The sequence below is a fragment of the Fringilla coelebs genome (assembly GCF_963513975.1).
Source record: "Fringilla coelebs genome assembly, chromosome: Z".
NCBI lineage: Eukaryota > Metazoa > Chordata > Aves > Passeriformes > Fringillidae > Fringilla > Fringilla coelebs.
The window spans coordinates 11,072,989-11,087,858 of record NC_140031.1 but is presented as its reverse complement, the minus strand read 5'-3'; the positions used below and the strand labels follow the sequence as shown (position 1 = coordinate 11,087,858).

Below are 14,870 nucleotides of genomic sequence, written 5' to 3'. Positions count from 1 at the left end.
GTTCATTTGTGGTCTGAAAGTAAAGTATGAACAGCAGAAATATTGGCAAAAACATTTATTAAACAGATAAATTTAATAATATCTGTAGGATCTTTTGTAGAAATACAATGTTTAGTAATACAAAAGGTATTTGTTTTATAATATTAATCTTTATATTTGCAAGGTGGACAAATTACAAGTGGCTAAGAGATACCAAGAACATTGCAAAACTTATAGATAAATTATGTAAGGCCAAATAAAACAAAAACGTATATTGATGCTGTTCAAGAGAAAAAACAATTAAGTATTTCAGAAACAATTGGGAAACTGTAGAATTGTCACTCGTGCCAGAAGATGGCAGCAGAGAAACACGCTGATCGGCCGAGACACAAATTCTGCTCTGCTCTTGGCTTTCGGAAGTAGGTTTTATGGCAAAAAGTGCAAAATTAAATGAATGTTTCACTGACTGCGCTCTTAAGCAGCCTAATTAATGATGTGCGACTAAACTCAGCCATGCTGTAATAGTGTAAATTGATTTCAGTGTGCTTTAATTATTATCAGCAATGAATAGAAGTTTCATGAGAATTTTGTTGGGAAAAATGTGGTCAGAAATTTCTAGTGGAATTGCAGGGTTACTTGGCTTGTATTTCATTTAGGAAAACTAAAGATCAAAATAAAAATCAGAATGCAAGTAAAAATTTAGAGCAATGAATGTAACACATTTACACCATTTACTTGCACCAGCTGCTCGAGGGAAACCATCTGACTTGTAATATAGCACTAGGCATTTGGTAAAATGTCTGGGTTTGTTTATATTTGCATCCATTAAATCAACTCTATTCACCGTAGAGAATTTAGTAATTTCACAAACTCTGAATTAATTTGAAAATAAAATTGTATGAATGCCACCCATTTATGTTGAGGATTCAAAATATATCATTTGAATTCCAGGCCCAGTGGATTTCCTAAGCCCACTTCAAGCAAAGAGTTATTATCTCAAAATTAAGGAAACATACAAATATGAGAATCTCAGGTTTAAGAATTAGAATACTTTTGTGCAGTTTTCTCTTGTATTAATTTCCCTTGGGCTAATGCAACAAAGCAGTAAACTTTTTAGAAGTCTAGTATAATGGTCTTTGAAATCTATATTTAGAAACTGAAAAATGTGTGAAGGTAAATAAAAAAATAAAATTGACATTCAATATTGTGAAAATAACTGAAGCCCTGATTCAAACTGGAACATGCTAGGAAAATGAAATCTAAGCCATGACTTTTGATATTATTTCAGGTTCTAGTGACTTATTATTAAAATACTTACCTTTTTAGGAGGGTAAGAAAAATAACTGGTATTTCACACAAAAAAGGAGATAATTTTGGTTTGGTTCTATGCCCATGGTGGCTTTGTGTACAGCCACTATCGTTTGTAGTCTGGTAATCTTCATGCACCAAGAGGTTTGCCCAAATACTGGGCTTGTTTCTACTTTTTCCAGGAGAGATACGCACTCGTGCATGCTAGGGAGAAAATCCTCACTAATAGCAGAAATGCCGGACCTTTTGTAAACTGAAAACAGATGACAGCCTCATCCCACCTCTGTCCCCCAGGATGCACGTCCTCTCCACTTTCCCCTACTACCCACTTCATACCTGCAGCAGTTCAGATAATACATTCAAATTACTCAGGGTCAGTTTGTTCTTTATGGCCTGGCAGGTTTTTTGAGAAGAACACAATAAGGGTGTATTTGGTAAAATGAAACAACCAGTTTCATTGCTCATAGTTACAGGTGCTGAGATCAGAGGTTACACTTTCCAGGTGAAACTTCAACCCAGGGTTCACTCCACGACATCAGATGGGCATCAGATTTCTACTAGGAATCCTTGGGCCTTTTAAAGGAGGGAGGTGCTTGGTGATTTTCTCTTCTCTCACTCCCTGGCTTTTTCTCCCTTCATTCAATACAACATTTGGCTTTCTGCTTCTTCATAACAACCTTACCAATTATAACTCATGTCTCATTTCCCCTGCATCTCAATGTTACCCCTAGTTCTCTTGATTAAATGTTTTAGCATTTAGCATGTATAGCTGAGCCAGCAATATTTTGTCTCACATCATAAAAAATAGTAGGTGTGCATGCATCCAAACAAACTCAGCTCTTTCCAGTGTTCTTTTTGTAGAACTCAGACATGACATTTTGGAGAGTGCACTGTTAATCCATTATTAATTGATGTATCTAGGATTAAGATACTTTTCCAAACTTCTACCTTTAGGATGAACTGCCACTGCCTCATATAACAGCAGGTTCCTCCCATTCTATGATTCTATTTTCCAGTAGGATTTATGCTTAAAAATCTTGTTGTCTTCATGTAAAGTTTTTCTTTTGGATACTCAGAAAAAGATGTGCTGTCTGCAGATGTGACTCCCACTCTGGTCTCTACTCTGTCTTATGACTGGGCTGTGAGATGTGGATCCCGAGCCCCTGCCTTCCATTTCCTGTTTGTAGATTATCAAACAGTGAGGCACCAGTCATTTTACAAGGAAAATAAAATGTTAGCTACTTTGTGTAGTGATGAGGAGGGATGATAAACTAAGAAAAAAATTAAAATCACGTGTCCTTGACTGCACTTAAATATATGTTAAAAATCATGTTGGTATATTTTTTGCCAGACTTCTGGATCTTGGATGCATACTTTGTTTTTGTAACTAAATTAAAGCTAGCTTCTACTTTACCTGAGCATGTCACCAAGTACGTAAAACTTTTTTGGTTATATATGTAATTTGTGAGAATAAAAACTACTTTATTGTTAACCTTTTGTTCTTAACGCCCCCCAATTACTATAAAATAGATATATTATTATATATTATTATATTATATTATATATTATGATGATATGATATGATATGATATGATATGATATGATATGATATTTCATTTTAGTGTGCATTTCAGAATTCAAAGTCTGAGAATGTGGGGTTTGACAGATAAGTTTGTAAAAATGGAATTCCCTTTTTTTTCTTACAGATATCGCTGATAATTTTTCTCTCAGAATAACATTTTCTTTTTCTGTAATGGTAGATGGATGTATTTATGTAGTACCTATACAATTAGAAGATAAATTTTATAATTTCTAAAATTTAAGAAATAATTGGTACCAAAAAAAAAAAAAACCCCAAAACCAAACAAAAAACCCAAAAAAAACCCATGCCAAAAAAACCCTTTCTGATACTCATACCAGAAAATGCACTGATTTTCACATTACTGAGATAGAGGTGTTTCTCCATCTTCTTTGTGGGCAAAGTTTTCCATGACATGACATGACATGGCACATGGAGGAATTTTCTACATAATGCCATTAGAAGCAGGAAATGCTTTTTCCAGTAATTTCCTGGGTACAGTCCATAACCTTTGATTTTCCAGACTGAGTTTCTTACTCTAGGCAATATCTGTCATACTCTGTAGCACTAGAAATTATCTCCAGATACCAAGACATGAAAAATGCTTGCATTATCTTCTGCTAAGCATCCATCTGACAATTTTGGGAGGAAATTGCAGACAACACAGGGAAGTCAGATGTTGCATTCTAGGATATTTTTTTTTTCTTTGACCATATTTTTCATTGCAGTAATGACCTAATTTCACATGTTTGCAGAAAAACTCATTTTATTTGAAAAGTCTGTTCTTGGTTTCTCTTTTTAGCTATGACTCAAATGTTCTGGTGATGTTCTCATTAACATCTCTTTTTAGTGATGTTTCATGGACACCATCCAGTAACATTGCTTCAAATAAAAGAACACATGAAAGCTGATGAAAAGAGGTACATCATAACTGTGAATTTTGTCAGACCTCTTGTGACAAGTTATATAAAAGCTTTTTTCTTTGTGTCCTTTTCACTTGGAAGTATTTGGAACATTACTAAAAATAATACTAATCTGGAAAATTATTTCAAAGTTTTATAACTACTGGGACAGAGGGCAGAAGGGACTCCATTCTTAGGTGCTGGTCAGAGGAAGAAGATATTCCAAGGGGACATACAAAGTCTAAATTATTCACAATTCACCTAGAAGAATGGGATGGGATGTTTTGGCAATAGCATGGAACAGAAAAACCAGCTCATCACTATGTTTGAAACATCTGCTCTGTATGCAAGGACCACAACATATCTTTTCAGTCTTTTCTTTCCTAGACTAAGCAAACTTAGTATTTTACTCTGTCTCAGGAAACATGCTTCCAGATGGTTCTTCCCTTCTAAGTCTGTGATTTTCTCAAAACAGTTGCGCTTAAAACAAGCACTATTCCTGTAGAGCAGAGAGAACTACAGCTCAGACCTGATGTACAGCACTTCATCTGAAATGGCAGCTCAGTATCGCTCACTTGACTTCAGTTGGTGGCTTTTTAGGATGAGCAGATCCATTCCATACTGTGTCCGGTTCTTCTGTACATTTCCCTGAACTGAAAAGCACTGGGCAGTAGCAAATTGTTTCTTTGATTTCAAACTACCTCTCCAGTTCATTTGCCATAGATTTTTAACATATACTCTTTCCTCCCTCATTAACAGCTAATGACTTCTTGGGCAAGAACCAAACACAGAGTAAAATCTGGGTAGAACCTGATTGAAATATCCTTCTAGTTTAATACAGTTTCATTTAATCATGGAAGTATTCAGTAATTAATGCAGCGTATATTAAGTCTTTTTGTTTCAATAAATTCAACTAGCTGCACTTCTCATTGCTCTCATGTCTCCCTGATGTCTCTCCATTAGTTTGGCATGATTCTGGCTCTGTCTTCTTGTGATTCTCCCTTACAAGGAAAGCATTGCATCATTCATTGTACACAGCCCATGTTGCTACATAAAGCTCTACTTTCACAAACATCATAGGTTCAATCACTCCTTTAAACAATGGCACGGTTTAATATTGACACCAAGGGTTAACCACAAGAGAAGGAAATATAGTAAAAGTTAAGTGTTTTCTACATTTATTTGTGCATTTTATCATCTGTACCACCTGAGCTAATATGCCATCTCAGGTGCAGCTGGCTTGGGATAAGAAATTTGTTATTGCAGCTCACCTGGAGCTGTTTTCTCCACCAGAGATTATCACCCCCTCCAGCCTTTTGGCATTTCTTCATATGGATCCACTCCCTAGCCTGGTTTTAGTGACCTAGTTTAGCAGAAACACCTTTTACACTCAAATCAGGGCGGCAGAATGAGGGTAAAGAGCAATTAAACATGGACTTGTCCTGACATATCTGGAAGGGCAGTAAAGTCTGACAGCAGAAACCAGCCAGAAAGCCCCATTTTTCACATCAACTATTGCCAGAATGGGCATGACCTTAAGTCTTTTTTTTTTCCTTTTTTTTTACTCATGGCAGTCCTATTGATTGTGGCAGTTGTACACAATAACCCAATATTCCTGCTTCAGCTACAAATGACTTTGAGGCCTTGCTCTTCTCTGTCCTATGTTGGACCAGCTCCCAGCTGCCTTTGAGAGAATTAAATTGACCAAACACATCTGCCTAAAGAGATCTGTCTGGTGTTAAAAGAAGAACAGTATAAGAATTAAGGCTGAAGACAAAAAGAATTAAACCCCAATATTTTCTGTCCTTTTTTTGATGTGAAAACTGTTGGGAAAATTTAAGAGGAAAAAGGAAGTGAAGAATTGCTTACTTCTTCAGAAAGATGTCTAACTCCTGCTAACATTTCCACCACTGCATACGTTTGCTCTTTCTGTCTGCTTTGGCAGCAAAAGACATGAGGAAATTTTTTTTTTTTACAAACACAAGGAATGCTTGTGTCCTTTTGACCTTAGTCTACAAGTGTACATACAGGAGAATGAGTTAAATATTTTCAAGCAGGTTTTTTGTCTCTGTGCGTGTGATAAAAACACTTATGCTGTCAGAAAGAGCAAAATAGAAAGCTAATGGAAAGAACATGCAGGCTCTTAAGAAATACATGACAAACAGCACATAAAGAATATATCACTTTCCAGAGGTCTCTGTTATCAGTGTGCAAACAGAAGCCACACTTCCAAAAGGCCTTTCTTTCTCTGCATAGAGCATGAGGACACCTCCATTTCCTCCTGCTCCGCTTCTGGCAGAAGCAATCACTGCTGAGTTCCTGCCTTTTAGCAGGAACTAGAACCTGTGAAGCACTGTTTGCTTTATTTTTTGAGCCCTTATCTATCTTACAATTAAATTACATTAACTGATGTGTGAAATGGCCAGTTTACCATTAATTGTAAGGTCTCCTTTTTTTATTTGCTTTGTTGTATCTCTTTATTGACTGTTGGCATCCTGTTCTGCTGTGCACTTTGTTTTCCTCCATCAACTCATCTGTTCCTGGAGCTTTTGTCCTCACTCGGTAATCTCATTGGTTCCCATTCCTGTGATGTGATGACAAATGACAACTGTGTATTCCACCAAGTCCCTACATTAATCTTTAAAATCACATTAGTGGTTTAATAAACTGGAAACTACAGGACTCATGAAGCACAAGTTTATTTCATATAATTTATTTTTATTTAATTAAATACTTAAAATATTTTTGTATCAGCTCAGTGGAATAAGATCTGTCAATAGTATTAAAAATGTTTTTTCTATGCATTCCCTGTAATTTAATCATTAACTAACATGCAAGAGAAAAGACATATAGAGATCTCAGTACTAATTTCCACTAAGAAGTTCTTGTCTCTCATCTCTGGCATTTTGCTGCTCATTTCAAATCTCTTGCTCTGCTGTGCCAACACAACCATAAACCATATCAATGAGCTGATGTAGTTATAAAAATCATCCACATTTTGTGTCAGAATACTTCTAAAGATCAATCAGTTCCTGGGACGATATTACTGTGTAAACTGACATATTCTGCAAAGAGGAATATCCAGACAAAGCATAGATGTCTGGTTTCTTTATGGTGTGAGACTTCTGTTCGTCTTATATGGGAATACATGTGAAAGTAGACTTTGGAATAGTTCCTGTCTTGAGATTACACATAACAGCAATGCACCTCCTCGGTTGTCAGTGGCCTGGGATGTCCAATCCCAACTCTTTTTTTGAGGGACACTGTGATAGTATTTCCAACTATTCTTTTACAAGAAATATGGGTACCAGTTGTAGAGTTACTAGATCTCAAGCAGAAAAGATCTTTGCTTTCCAAAACCTTTAAAATCCTCTGGACAGAAATGCCATTATATTGGTAAGGTACAGCTGATGTTTGTATTTCACCACTTGCTCTTTATCTCAAACTATGATACAGCTGTTTGATGGAGGCAGATGCACATGAGGAACAAGGTGGCCACCATCCTGTGCACTCCAGTGACCTATCTAGGACATGTGGAAATGAAAACAAAAGTGAAAATTACAGGAACAACTTGGACCCAAGCCCATTTAGTTTCATTAGATCCTTCTAATTTAGTTAGCAAAAAAAGTCTGTTCTATACCCAAATATTCTCTATATCCAGATTTTGCCTCTAAATACAGAAACTGGTTGCCTGAAAAAAGTGCATATTTTTTAACATAGTCCACTCAGAAGAGGAAAGTGAGTTTAGCAGAGGCAATATGACTCAAGGTATTGTATAAGGTTACACCATTAAAAAAATGCAATAGTTGCATTTTTAATATTACTATCCTGACTACAAGTAATTGCAAAATAGATAATGTAGGTATACTTTTTTAAAGTGAAAATAATTGCAAAAACATCTTTCTTAGAAATAAAAGTTATCTGGAGGATTGTGATGTCAACTTCTCACCATTATGTTCTTTCATAGGCTTCAGTCGAAACACAAGTGTTCTGTAAAACACCAATGACTAATGCAACTAGTCTTTGCTGTGTATAAAGCTGCATTTTCCCCGTGTTGCATGTTGCATTTTGCTCATGTTGCATGTTGTCTGGAGTGGCAGGCAGCAGAAAAGAATTATTGTTCCTCCTTAAACATTCATGACAAGAAGTTTGTCTATGGAAAAGAACAGAAAAGAACAGAGTGGGGCCACTCTTTTGCATCCTAGCATCTCATTCATAAAATAAAAATGACATCTACCTGCCTGCCTTTACTTTCTGCTGTGACGTGGAAGCTGTTCAGATACCAACAGCAGCAAAATGTTATTACTATGCATGTGTGAATATATATATATATCTGCATGTATGTACATCTATGTTTTGTGTGCGCTTTTGTGACCTTGTGGTTCTTATATCTCCACAGAGGTTGGTGTCACTTACAAGGAAAAAAAAAAATCACATTTCCATCTGTTTTTTCAGCATCAGATTTGCTCATCTTGGGTTTTAATGCTGCAGTATTTCCACCTGAAAACCATGTTGATTTTTTATATAACAAACGTATATGAAGGTAAGGTCACAGAACACAAAGAGACACAAGCTACATCATGATGCATTTAGAAATCCTTTAGGTGCATTCCAAAGGAGTATAGATTCCTTAAAATAAGAAGATAATAGACCTTGCAAAACAGGGAAAGAGTTTGCAAGTCTGAGTGGCTGGGTATATTTGCAGTATAGGCGAAGCTAAAGCATTTCATCTTTTCAGCCTGTAGGTGGGACTGTGTTTTCAGCGAACCCATCTGTGAAAAAAATTCTGAATTGGCATCAGGCAGCTCAGGCTGCTGCTAATGCTAGCTGGAGCGAGTCAAGTGATTCTTGACTTGTGTTTGAGTTATTTCTGGGAAGAAAGTAGCCTGTGTCCGAAATTACTTTAGTCCTTAATGGGCTATTCTGAAATCTTTCTTCTCACTGCAGTCTGTGGGCATTCTGCCTGCTACAAATCTGCAACTGCAGGATTTGTTCCTATTAAAAAGCATTTATGTAGCTGAAAAAAATGATGTCTGTAGAGAAATGCTGAATTTACGGCTATGGAAAATACTATATGTGAACTGATGATGGTGTAGTACCATCATCAGTGTAGTGACATTTTGAATTGGGATTAACAAGTAAATTCTCATGCATAAGTTCTTGGCTCAGAAAAATAAGTCCGTCACAGGCTGGGATTCTTCTTTACAAAAACACGTAGGGCAAAGAGGAACAGAAATGTTTATAGCACTCTAGGCCCACAGAGACACTGGCTCCCATAACACTGAATGCAGTTACTCAGGTGAGCAAGAGCCACATACTGTGGGCCAAATGTTTTCATGAAAACACTGAAATTGGACTCTGGTGCTACTACTGATACACAGTACTGGCTAGATGCCTTTTGTTTCTTGATTTGCCTCATGCTGGCCCTACTTCTCCCACTCTTATTCATTTCCAGCAGTACTTTACCTCACAAAGGGCAGCAGCCCTCTGATTTATGGGGTCACTATCTCTTCTGTTTTGTTTATGCAGCTTATGCTCAAATAAGACAGCTAGGAGAGTATGGAGCTCACATGTAAAATGTTTTCTTCATGTAAAATGAAAAAGATATTCTGCTGGGGGAAGAAGGAAATCAAGAGAGATCTGACCAGATTTTGGTGCTGTAAACACATCTGTTGGGTCACCATAAAGCAATGACTATAAAGGTCAGCATTTCAAAATGTGTCTTAAGAAAATGTTTTTGCAAGCTTTGTGGTAAAGATGGCTGTCGTGTTGTATATTGTAACATTCTCCTTAATCTCCTCTATGTTATATGGAGTCATTTACAACAAAAAATGCCTGACATAACTTACAGCACAGGAACACACAAAACCAGCTTCACCAGGGTGGATGTTTATATAATCTTCAAGAACACTCTGAAGTTTGATTCAGTAATCAAATAAAACTACGAGAGGCACATTTTTCAGAGACACTACCCATCTTTGAATTTCTGAGCTTCTTTATTTTACCGAGCCTTGTTAGATAAATGTTGATGATTACTTCTCCACATCATGTTATCTGCTGTTTTCATTCCACTTCTCTGTTGTAATTGCACAAGCGCTTTGAGCTTGCTTTATTTAATTGAGGCATCTTAAAGGTGAGCAGATGGTCACCACAGGAGTGCAGGTTTCCCATTCACAGCCTGCACAGCAAAGGCAGCAACAAAAGTTAAGTTTACACATACTGCCCTGACAACGACCTCTGTGCTGAACTAAACAAACCCCTTCTGTAAAGCCAGGAGCAGTTCTCTCCCCTTTCAAACACAAACCTGGCACTCTCTAGTAACCATAAAACATCAAAATGTGCAGCCCTGCTCTGGCTTTCAGGATGCGTGCTGCTACAGGGCACACAAAGCTCCACAGAGCACCATCCTTTTGGCTGTTGCAGTCAAAAAGCATCAGGTGTTCCAAAGCCTCTTTCACAAAACATCTTGCACACTTCACATCACTTTATTCCAGAAAAGGCTAAGAAAATCTGAAGCGCAGCAGTTTTAAGCCAGTGAGTAGAACTCAGCAGGGATGCTCTTATGACTAGGCAGGGTTGTCCCAGTAATTCCAAAAGTTCTCTTTTTCCCAGTAAAATAATCTCAGACCTCTCCTTCACTGATGTTAACCTCTGTAGCTTGGGGGATGAAACTGTCTCTCAACACAGTGGGAATTGACAAAACCCGGTATCCAGACCTTCTTGGCATGGGGTGCTTAGATAGATCCCAAAGGGACACAGGCAGTGGCCACAGATCCACTGTCAACTTCCCCGTAGGCTTATGCTGTGCATGGCCACCTTTTGGGGTGAGGAGATGGGAACAGGGCAGCCCTGGTTGTACTCTGCCGCAGCGCATCCCCTGGTGCCGATGCTGCAACCCCTCCTTCCCCAAATCCCCCAGCCCTGCCGAGCGCCCTGAGCCCTTGGGGTGCCTCAAAAGCCTTCCTCAAGCAGTAGAGGACGGCTTAAGCGGTCTGTAACAACCCCCCAAAATATTTAAGAAAAAAATGGAAGCGCAATGGGCTCCTTTACTCCTCGGGTCCGACTGCGGGGACTCGCTTGGCAAGGGAGGGCAGCCGAGCAGGAAAGCAGGCGAAACACAGACATCAGTGTTAGATGTATGCGATAAGGACACCCCCCGCGCGGCCGCGGAGGTGTGCGGGGCGGGGGGGCCGCAGGGAGGGGGCGGGCGGGAGGGAGCGCCCGGGCCGGCTCCTCCCTGCGCACAAACCCGGCCGCGCCGCGCCGGGCGTGCGGAGACGCCGCCGCGGCTCCCGCGCTACTTAAGCGGGGAGGGCGCAGCCCGGCAGCCCCGCGGGGAAATCCGGCGTGGGGGAAAAAGTGATCAGAGTAATAGTCGTCCATCTATAAGAGAACGAGAAAAGCAGAGCCGAGATGCTCCGTCCGTGACCCGCCAGCGGGGTGGGGAGGGGCAGGTTGTGAATCCGCCAAACACCTGAGAAATAAAGCACGACCGAACAATTTCGAGGCGGGCGGGGAAAGGGGGGACAAAAAGTTTGCCGGAGCTCGGGCGTCTCCGGGGGGGCGGGCGCGATGCCGCCCTGGCTGCTCGGCAGCCTCTGCTGCGTGCTGGCGGCGCGGGCGGCGCTGGGCGGCGGCCCCGCGGGCGAGGAGGAGAAGCTGATCCGGGTGCTGGTGCTGCTGCCGCAGGACGACGCCTACCTCTTCTCGCTGGGGCGGGTGCGGCCGGCCATCGAGTACGCGGTGCGGAGCCTGCGGGAGAGCGGCGCGGGTCTGCCGCCCGGCTACGCCTTCCAGCTCACCTACGAGGACTCGGCGTGCGGCAACCGCGCCCTGTTCAGCCTGGTGGACATGGTGGCCCTGCAGCGCCGTCGCCCCGACCTGCTGCTGGGGCCGGTGTGCGAGTACGCGGCGGCGCCGGTGGCGCGGCTGGCCGCGCACTGGGACGTGCCGATGCTGTCGGCGGGCGCGCTGGCCGCGGGCTTCGGCGCCAAGGGTGGCGAGTACTCGCACCTCACCCGCGTCGCGCCCGCCTACGCCAAGATGGGAGAGATGCTGCTGGCCCTTTTCCGCCACCACCAGTGGAACCGGGCCACGCTGCTCTACAGCGACAGCAACCCCGAGCGCAGCTGCTACTTCGCCATGGAGGGCGTCCATGTGGTCTTCCAGGAGGAGGCTTTCCACATGGCCGTGCACAGCTTCGACGAGACCAGCCGGCACCTCGACATCGACGACGTCGTCCGCGCTCTCCAGACAGGAGAGAGGGGTGAGTGGCGGCGGAGTGCCCGGCAGGGCTCCTCCATGGCGTTCGGTGGCAGCTGGGGCGGTGGGAATCCCGCGGAGGGAAGGACCTGCGGGAGAGGAAGAGTCGCGGCTCGTCCCCGCCCGTGGGGAAACCCACTGCGGTGCTGCGACGGCAGCCCGGGGCCAGGCATCCTCCGGCGCATGGGAGCAGCAGCCCGGAGTCAAAGCTCTGCCCACAGAGGTAGAGTTTTGCCTCCCGACGGCGTAGAGAGAGGTTTGCCCTAGGGAACCACCTTAGGAGGGCTTTGTGGCATGGTAAAAATCAGCTTACTGCTGGCGGTCTGGTTTACCCAACATTATCCGCGTCTGCAGGGCAGCAAATCTGTTGTTTACTCTGAGATTTTTGCAGTGATACTGTATAAGTTCAGGGACTAAACAAAGATGTTTTCCTCTCACCCCGCTGTGCCTGGCAGCGGGTGATCTTTTCACGACTTCTGCCATTGAACGCCGTCAAGTACCTCGTAAATTATAGATGCATTTAGTGAAAATGGCAATTTCAGGGAATGTGTGCATGCGAAACACCTGAGTGTATGCTGTATTATTGTCACCAACAGTTAGCAAGACACCGTGGAGATAAATGTCTTGTAAAACATCTGGGACAGTCATGTCTGGGCTGGATGAACTGACTTTGTGTCATTGAGCAGCAAAGCAAAGTGCTTTGGAATGTGCGGTTTTGTAGTTAGATGTGCTTTAAAGTGAGATATTGCCTAGCAATGTGGGCTTATCAGAAACACTTTTCCTGTTAGAGGGTTTTACCAGCCACAGGCTTCCCCAGTAAGTCATGCAAAAGGAAAATGTGTATTCTCTGTGTATTGGATGGTGAAGTCTTTAGGTATTTTCCAAGAAAGCCATGGATGTAAAAAGCCCTTTGTACAATTCTTGCATATCTTGTTGTAGAATGATAAAATAGCATCAGAATTGGACAGATAACAATCATGCTGTGTGTGGCAGGCAGAAGTGGTATTACGGTGCTGTAGGCTGTGGATGGAGCAGCTTTGCACTGCTGATGTTACTCTGCTGTGAAATCATTAACATGCAGGAGTGTGTGAGATAATTGGGGTCTAACAGTATAGGGCTTTTAGTTCCCTATTCACTGAAGCAGGTGCTTTAAATAGGGCTTTCCTTTTAAGTATCATTTGTGAAAACATAATGAATGGAGAGAAATAAATGTGTCAGTGCTGGAGGAAACCACAGTGTGGGGAAAGATGCTTGTCAAGTGTGTGTGTGTGTGGCTTTCCTGATGCTGAGAGCGTTACGGCATGCTTACAGCAGGAAAAGACAAGTGTTCACCCCAGCCCCAGTCTTCACACCATGCTGACAGTCAGGGAAGAGAGCTTGCTTTCAGCCTGATCTGAAATGCTATGCTGAGCTGAGACATTTGATCTTTCACAATTCTTGCAACTTGCAAATGACTGAACAGAAGCAGCCCTCTTCTTTCTCCCCATTGTGCCCTGTGGGGTCCCTCCTTCCATCCCACCTCTTTACTTTTTCTCTGACTCCTGCCACACACTTCTGGGGCTCTCCAGCTTCCACTTGTACCTTTCTGACATTAAAGACTGACTGCAGGACTCACATGGCAGATTCCTTTAGCCCTGCTGCTCATGGCATCTTTCAGATTTTAAGAGTTCTACACCATGTGGAGGGTGCACCAAATGAGGTCTGAAGATCAAAGTCTTTATTTGTTCTGGGTACTCACTGGAGATCCCCCTAGCAGGACAGCAGGACTTGTGGGCAGCGGCACACTGTCCAGAGCACTTTCTAGAAATGTTTTTGCTTGGTTGGTTTCCAGTTTTTAATGACTCCTGTGTCACACCTGCTGTGACACTGGTCTTGGCTCTAAATCCTCACCTTCTGTCGCTTTCAAGGACTTCTGCTGTGGGTGTTCCACCTGATTGGTCAGCCTTCGCTGAACTCCCTGACTGGGAGTGGGCTTTTGAGCAGATACAGGATTCTTGCTTGAAACTCTCCCAGAGCTGGGACAGAAACTGCCCCACCAGCTGTCCTGTGGGAAGCAGGACAAAGGCTGGCCCCGGGGGTTAGGTTGCTGCTGGCTGGGATGCCTGGGAGGAAGAGGCACACTCACCCATTCACCCCATATACCAGGGACTGCGTGTTCAGTCCCTGGAGCCATGTGAAATGACTGAAGTCTTGGAGCCACAAAATATAATGATGAAAATATGATAATTAATGTTAAGTGCTTGTCTACAATTTGTTTGATTAGTAGTTCAGGCTTCCTTACGGGCTCAGGTAAGCCTGCTGCAGAGTTCATGTTGTAGGCTCTGGTTTACTGTAAGGTTCACAAATGCAGGCCTGTGCTTAATGTGTAAGCATGTAGTCCAAGGGATGTGTGTAGCAGAGGGAATGTTTATTCCTTTAAACTGGAATTAAACTCTAAAGTATTTTCAGGCTGAGTCAATAATCCTAGTCAATAAATTCAGCATATTAGTATTAGAATTACTGTGGTCTGTGTCTATTATGGTGGAGGGAGAATATTTTGCATGGTTTTACACATACATGTTTATACATACACAATGGTAAGGTACAGATGCAGATTAAATGCATAGTTTATATTTTTGGAAGATTGTGAGAAACATATCCATAGCTTATTTGCTTCAGAATCTTGAAATATGTAATCTTTGCTTTCCTGCTGGGTTTCTACCCTTTCAAACAGTTAATATTACTTCCTTTACATTCCTTTAGAGGCTTACAAAATACAATTTAATGTATGTTAAAGTAGTTCCCCACACACTCTCTTTCTTTTATTCCTTTTGCTCAACATCTTTTATTGGTGTTATGGG

The 14,870-nt window shown here is 42.0% G+C and overlaps 1 protein-coding gene across 1 annotated transcript in view; it reads left to right on the top strand.

The window, feature by feature from the left end:
- Positions 1 to 11,340: 11,340 nt before the first annotated feature.
- The window catches only part of NPR3 (natriuretic peptide receptor 3), a gene marked incomplete at its 5' end in the record, with an annotated part of 44,284 nt that continues 40,754 nt past the window's right edge, over positions 11,341 to 14,870 (top strand). The window contains one exon of the mRNA XM_084225909.1: positions 11,341 to 12,034. Within this exon, the coding sequence (XP_084082035.1) occupies positions 11,341 to 12,034 (694 nt within the window). The remainder of the gene's footprint in view (positions 12,035 to 14,870) is intronic.